The sequence below is a fragment of the Perna viridis genome, chromosome 10 (genome assembly GCF_037379345.1).
Source record: "Perna viridis isolate PV_CMFRI_1.1 ecotype Kerala chromosome 10, ASM3737934v1, whole genome shotgun sequence".
NCBI classification, from domain to species: domain Eukaryota; kingdom Metazoa; phylum Mollusca; class Bivalvia; order Mytilida; family Mytilidae; genus Perna; species Perna viridis.
Window position 1 is genome coordinate 42,136,559 of NC_142454.1, and position 7,057 is coordinate 42,143,615.

The following is a 7,057-nucleotide window of genomic DNA, read 5'->3' on the forward strand; positions in this document are numbered from 1 at the left end:
AGTCTATAGAATGGATAATACACGGCTGCGACATTTTACATAACTAATTTGAAAATGAATAATGTATTTCTCTATTTTCAGAAAACAATTCAGCAGAACCAAACAATATTTGGGTGTATGTACTAGTCATTACAGTTATAATAGTTATGTTTGTCGTCTCTGCGTCGATTTATCGATGGAGGTATGTTTGAAGGATATTGTTTGTGTAATTTATTTAATCAAGAGAAACTATAATGTTTTTATCAAGCATTTTCCACCAATAATCATATACATTAAGACAGGGTTTTCCTCGAAAAATGTATTTGTACCATGTGGTGTCAAATCAAAATTTTGAAAAACATATTTTGTGATATTGTTTTATTGGATTCCTTATGGAAATTCCTGCCTGCATTTTTCGTCTTACTTTTTATGACAAAGATCGAAGGTATGAATCTTTGATAAGCACTCTGAAATTATGAACTTCACTGCATTCAATTTTTGTGCCAAATTGTGTCCATAATAAATTTTAAACCCTATGCTTAAGTGTGTCAATTATATGGTGTCAACACTTGCTACAAGTGAACAGAGTTTAACATGCAGCGGACGTTTCATTTTGTGCTCAGCGAAGATCTTTTTGTTAAAAAAAAACTTTTTACTTTAGATTATGGGTATCAACCGTATCTTTTGCAACACTAATTTTCCATAGTTTAACATGAATATATTGAGAAACAAGTACGTTTGCATTAAATCTGACCTTCTTATTTACAGGGAACAGCTTTGGTTGAAATTATGTCAAGAAGGTATGATATAGAAAACACAATGTGCTGTTTAAGATTCCACCAACTTTCGTAAACATAAAATCGTTGTGTAGTAATAAGTTCAGCTTATCTTTTGAACAATGTTTGAGGCTTAACACCCTTACCTCATTAACACTTACATGCTAATTCGAATTGCAACTGAAATACAATCAAAGAATGCGTACATGTAAAAACATTGTGCAGACTCAAAACATAAGCATTGAAATAGTGTTATTCAAAAACGTGTATATACATAATGAAGATTTTCACTTCCTATCATGGAAAATTGACATTTTTATATGGTATCCCAACTCATTATACGACTGCAAGGAGTGCGGTCGTATCACTGTATGGTACTGTCGTCGTGTGTAGATATAACTCAAGCATAATCGTTTTGATGTTTGTATAATACATTTTGTAGCTGAAATATAGTTTAGTAAAAGTAATCAGAAACAAGTCTGTTCTGATGCACGGACAGTAACCGTTTAAATGCATGGATTTCTACGACGTTTACCACGAGGTTTTATACCACAGAAGGTTTTGGTTGATTTTTAAAAATGCTAAAACTCTTCCCAATTGAGGCAAATTGTATACAAAAAAAGCAAGCGTTTTATAAGTCTTAACTGTATTATTTTCGTATGTGTGTATTAATTGCCATGGAATTGTATGGTATACACGTAAGACCGATTTAAGGTGGATTTTGTAACCATGAGATGATATATAAAGACAGGCAAACTGTTTTTGGTTTCAATGTAATAGATTGAATACATTTGTACTGATCTCCATGTAATTCCATTATTACATTCCTCCACAATAGGAAGGTTTTGGTGGATATAGGTAATAACCCTTATATTTTAGGAATGAACGCCAAAAGGAGGACAATGCATTAAAATTATGGAAATCCGTTTCTCTCTTGAAATCTGTAGACGACAATTTGGAAAATGAAAAAAGTGAAAAAAAGTCGCAGGAATTTAATTACCGTCCAGATATTAAAATGTTGTGCTTTTTAATACGACTTAGAATAGTATACAATTTTTTGCTTCCGGAAACATTTTTTTTTGATTATGTTAATAATAATAAATATATATTTATATCATATATCTCATCTTTCAGCGCATCGAGGAAAATATACATCAACTGGTGGCAAAGAAACACATATTTAATGATGATTTTATGATGATTGAATAAAGACAAAGACATACCTTGAGATACCCTTCATGCCCTGTGACGATTTTTTTGTGATATATGAGTTGGGGATGGGGCGAAGGGAAACTTTTGAATGGTCAATCGAAAATATTTTGTCTGCCTTTTTCCGCCAGCAATGTAACTATATGTCTATGAGAGCAAATGTAATATTTCATTATCATGTAATTTAGTTTAATTCTTAACTCGGAGTAAACTCCCTTTTAATAGTTTCATTTATATTGTAGACAATTGTAATATAGTCGCTGTATAGTCATAGTCATTTCCCATTTTACTGTTTCCAAGTATTTTGTCTAAAGGGATTAAATTTCCTAGAAGTTTAATCAGTAATAATCTTTACATTTTATTTGATACATTTGACTTGCAAAATATTACTAATAATGTGACTATCATATACGACGAGCAGTCGATAGTCAAGTACTTTTGTGATTTGATTTGTTTTAGGATACCAAGGCCGGAAAAACAGTAGCTTGATTTTTAAAACAAATTGAACCATCTTTATTCTTCAAGGGGTTCAAAAATAATTATAGCGAACGGGTGTTCCCAAGAGAAAAGGATAAACAGAGGATCATACGAGTGACATCAATTTTCTACTTAGACAACCAACATAGTACCATAATGAATCAGGTTTTCCGAATTAATTGGAGCTCCGTATAAGACTTGACACAATACTAATGAATTCATTGTTTTGTGGATATGAGGGAAATGATAGATGTCACAGCGGTACGAGTTCTAGTCCCGTAGAGGAACCGACCAAAAATTTGCATCGCAAATTTGACAGTTCTAACATCTTTGGGAATTTTTCAGACCTTTCTATACGTTTATATATCTTCCCTGTATCAATTTGATCCGATGGAGCAGTGTAGCGAATAGAGTCGTCACATTCTGAGACGTTTGTATAATATTGATTTGTTGTGACATGCATCATTAATTTGATCCTCTATCCTACATAATAACATATAAAATGAACTGTCCCATACTACCATACATCGTGTACAAAGTTACAGCCCTAGATTAATCGTACGAGGAGGAATGACCCGGCCAGCGAAAGCTATATTTGTATAGCCTAGCTGGCCGAGCGGTCTAGGGCGCTGGACTTAGTGCAGGCGGTGTTGCCATAGATGTCACAGCGGTACGAGTTCGAGTCCCGCAGAGGGAACGACCAAAAATTTGCATCGCAAATATGACAGTTCTAACATCGTTGGGAATTTTTCAGACCATTCTATACGTTTATATATCTTCCCTGTATCAATTTGATCCGATGGAGCAGTGTAGCGAATAGAGTCGTCACATTCTGAGACGTTTATATATATATATATATAATTTGACAAATTCGACAGTTCTAACATCGTTGGGAATTTTTCAGACCCTTCTATATATATATATATATATATATATATATGTTTGTATTGTGTGTTAATTTCTGTGCATTTCAACTCCTCAATACCCTTTTTGTATACTTTCCTATCTATCCCTCTTCAATTTAGATACATATTCTTTATTCAACTTTTACTTCTTCAATAGATACTTGCATCAAAAATACATAATTATACAAGAGCATGCTATAATTATTGTCTTAAGATAGTTCGTTGTTTATTAGGAGACGGATCAGCATAAGCTTCAACTTGTTTCCGAATCCTTGTGTTGTATTATAATATCGTCATTTCATATATTGATGTATTCTTTGAAATAAAAAATATGTTTAAACCAAAAAAGACATAAGAAAAAATCAATTAGAAAACAATAATGTAGTGTTTCGTTATGTGCAATAAAACAAACGTATAACGAGGTGTTGCTTCTGTTTTTTTTTCTTTGAACTGCATTCATTGCATTATTGATTTTATTTGTGATTTGAAATAATACATGCTTTCCATTTCTCAACAAATTGACAGTTTTTGTTGTAGCCAGGACAACAAGAAATTATAGTTAAGTGGTGTTGTTTAAGTTAATGAAAAATTCCTTGTAAATTCATTTTTTTTCAAGATCTGAGATGGTTATATAAAACTTAGGCCAAATAAACAGTTTTACGTATTCCCTGTCTTTTATTACTTTTATTTTCATTGCTGTCAATTTTATGGCGACACGCCCACTTTTGCCGGAACTGGTTTTTTACTGATCCTAAAATTCTAGTACTTCCTTCATTTTCAACAATGCGATTAAAATTAAAGAAAATGAAGTTTTGTACAATTATTTGTTGCCTCCCAATCATTTAAAAATAATATCCCTTCCTACAAAGCCCCTGACGTATGACCCCCGTCCTCCTGTCGTCTGCTTTAATAGAACGAGTAAAACAAACATCGCAGAGGGGCTGGATTTCGACATCGGTGGGGGTTAAAAGTTGCTTGAAATGAAGACAGGGGACTAATACACTGAAGAAGATTTATCAGGATGGCTTTTTAAAGGTGACATTCAAAATATTGAGCTGGTGGAGATGGACATTCCTGACATTGCCGCAGAAAATCCTGAAAAAACACAATTAGAGACGCAGGCCCCATCTCAGTTTCAGTTAACACCCCAGCCAGAGACGCAGGCCCCCACACAGATTCCGTTGGCACCCCAGCCAGAGACACTGGCCCCACCGTCATCGCAGGTTAATAAACGATTTAAAACTGTTAGTCCAGAATAGCTAAAATAACTGCAAGACAGTAGACATGCCCCGTCTACAAAACAAAACACCAACTGGGCAGTGAAAGTTTTCTAAGGTAAACAAAAACTCATCCAACCTTTGGACATCCTATTTATAGTTTTGCCATACTCCATAAATGTGTAAAAATATAGAAATTCAGACCAGGATTTGAACCTGGGACCTCTAAAGAAAACTTGATTGCTCTGCAACTGAGCTATCTGAATCTGAATTAATATTTGCTCTTTTGCTACCATTAAGTTGGAAAAATTTCTTGCCTTTGTCATGTACTAATTTTTTTTTAAGTCAAATTGAATATATCTGTTTTGTTGATTTTCAGAGTGGTATATGGAAGCCCTGGATCAGGTAATAGATTTTGAAATTGTGTCAACAAAAGAATTGAACAAAGTGTTGGCTAAATTTTACGCTGAAGCATCCCCAGAATTTTCCGAAAAAAGATGCTAGGAAATGTCAGTTGCCCAGTCCAAAGAATACCACAAAAACTCAATGAAAAGCATTCGAGCCGCAATAAACCGACTCATCCATGATTTTGAACGGGATATTGATTTCGTTCGCGATAAGGAATTTAGGAAAGCAAATAAAACCCTTGACGGAAAATTGATAAAAGAACCTCGCAAAGGGTCTCTCTCGTCCTACCAAACATAAACAGATTATTACAATGAATGACTTGGAAAAGATAAATTCTTACCTGTACTCATCTGATGTAGAGCCAATTATCCTTAGATTCCATGTTTGGTAAAATATTGCCATGCATTTTGTCAACCGTGGAATTGAATTTCACCAACAACTCCAGTTAAACTCGTTTGAATTCCACTTTCATGAAAATAATCGTGAATATGCCTGTTTGTCACATGAAATGACACAAACAAAATTGGGAAGGCGGACTATACCCTGGAGACACTATAAATGACAAGCGAATGTATTCGTGTGAAGGCAATCGCTGCCCAGTTGCTTCATTGAAATGGTTGATTTCAAAAATAGATCCGGATGCGACTTCAATTTTCAATCACATAAACAAAGATGTGTTGTCGACCAAATGTCCGCAAGATTTACATCTTTGGTACACAAACAAATCGGTAAAATCTTACCAAATCAGTGACTTCCTGGCAGATGCACCCTGTAGTGTAATATGCACTGCTCATTGTCTCCGTGCAAGAGCGATTCAAGCAATGGGTGACGCTGCCTTCGAAATCGGGCATATTGTGTACATGAGCGGTCATCGGAATGAGGCATCAGTACGAAGCTATAGTCGTATTGTTCTACCGTCCAAAAGACGTCAATGAGTGACACACTGTTGACTCTATCTACAGGACGCGTACCGCCTTCAACGTCAATGCCAGTGGCTATAGAAAACAATCCTGCCGGTGAAACTGTGAGGTCAGCTTTGGCGGTCCGTGACACTCCAGACGATAACACTATGAACACCGCATTATCATCAAACAACTTCATGTCGTCTGGGTTTATTTCCATCTCAGCTTTCCATAACTGCACTTTTCATTTCAATAATCAACAGTAATACGTTGTTTTGAAAAAAAATCTTGTCACATAACATTCAAATGACGTCACGGCGGCTTTGACAGTTCATTCATTCTTCGCACGCTGATGTGTATTCACACGCCAACGTGTGTTCGTTGTTATTGTTACTAAATATAGTAGAAAAAAGTTTTTTAATTTTATTCTGAGTCTAATTTGAACAAGAATTTATTTATAATGAATGGCTATGTTTTTTTAAAATTTTATTGAACCATAGAATTAATTTTTGACTCTTCACATTTCACATAATCTGGTTCGCGGATTATTCAATATGAGGAGTAAAAAAATAATTTGATTGTTCAATAAAATAAAAATAAATAAAAGCCATTCATTAGTTATATCATTATCTTTGCAAAATATACGAACTATTCACACACTGGACCAAATGGGATTTTTTCAACAAATGGAGAAATGACGCTTTCATAGCAGCATTTAAATAGAAAATTCAATATTTTACTGCAAATATTTGATATTAAAAAAATAAATTCAAAATTTATCTTTTAAATATTTACTTTTTAGTTTTATATTTCGATACCTCAAAGGTCAATATCGGCCATTCATTTTGGACTGCTAAAAGTTTTTGACTTGTTTAACAAGTTTATTTTCCGGTGCATTAAAATTCTAAAAAATCTATAGCCTGCTTACATTAGCAAAACTAAACTCAATGGGATATGTGTGCTAATTTTATTTTCATGATTCTGCAAAAAGGAAAATCTTTCAGTTATATGCTTTTTAAAAAAGAATAATATACAAGTTGGTTTGATAAAATAAGATAAAACGTCATTAATGAAATACAATAGAGTCAACATTTTTAAGATTGATATTTGACGACAAAAAAGTAAGGCAACTATTATAGTGTATTTAGTGTATACATCTATTTTGTAAATAAAACTTTCTTTTT

The 7,057-nt window shown here is 33.7% G+C and overlaps 1 protein-coding gene and 1 pseudogene across 3 annotated transcripts in view; both read left to right on the top strand.

The window, feature by feature from the left end:
• The window catches only part of LOC148605959 (uncharacterized), a 63,045-nt gene extending 59,035 nt beyond the window's left edge, over window positions 1–4,010 (top strand). For all 3 annotated transcript variants that reach the window (XM_088547496.1, XM_088547497.1, XM_088547498.1), the window contains exons 7-9: window positions 82–181; window positions 748–779; window positions 1,890–4,010. In XM_088547496.1, coding sequence (XP_088403622.1) covers window positions 82–181; window positions 748–779; window positions 1,890–1,939 — 182 coding nt within the window. In that variant the 3' untranslated portion in view covers window positions 1,940–4,010. The remainder of the gene's footprint in view (window positions 1–81; window positions 182–747; window positions 780–1,889) is intronic.
• A 334-nt stretch (window positions 4,011–4,344) lies between these two features.
• On the top strand, window positions 4,345–6,209 carry LOC148605962 (uncharacterized; annotated as a pseudogene).
• Window positions 6,210–7,057: the final 848 nt, after the last annotated feature.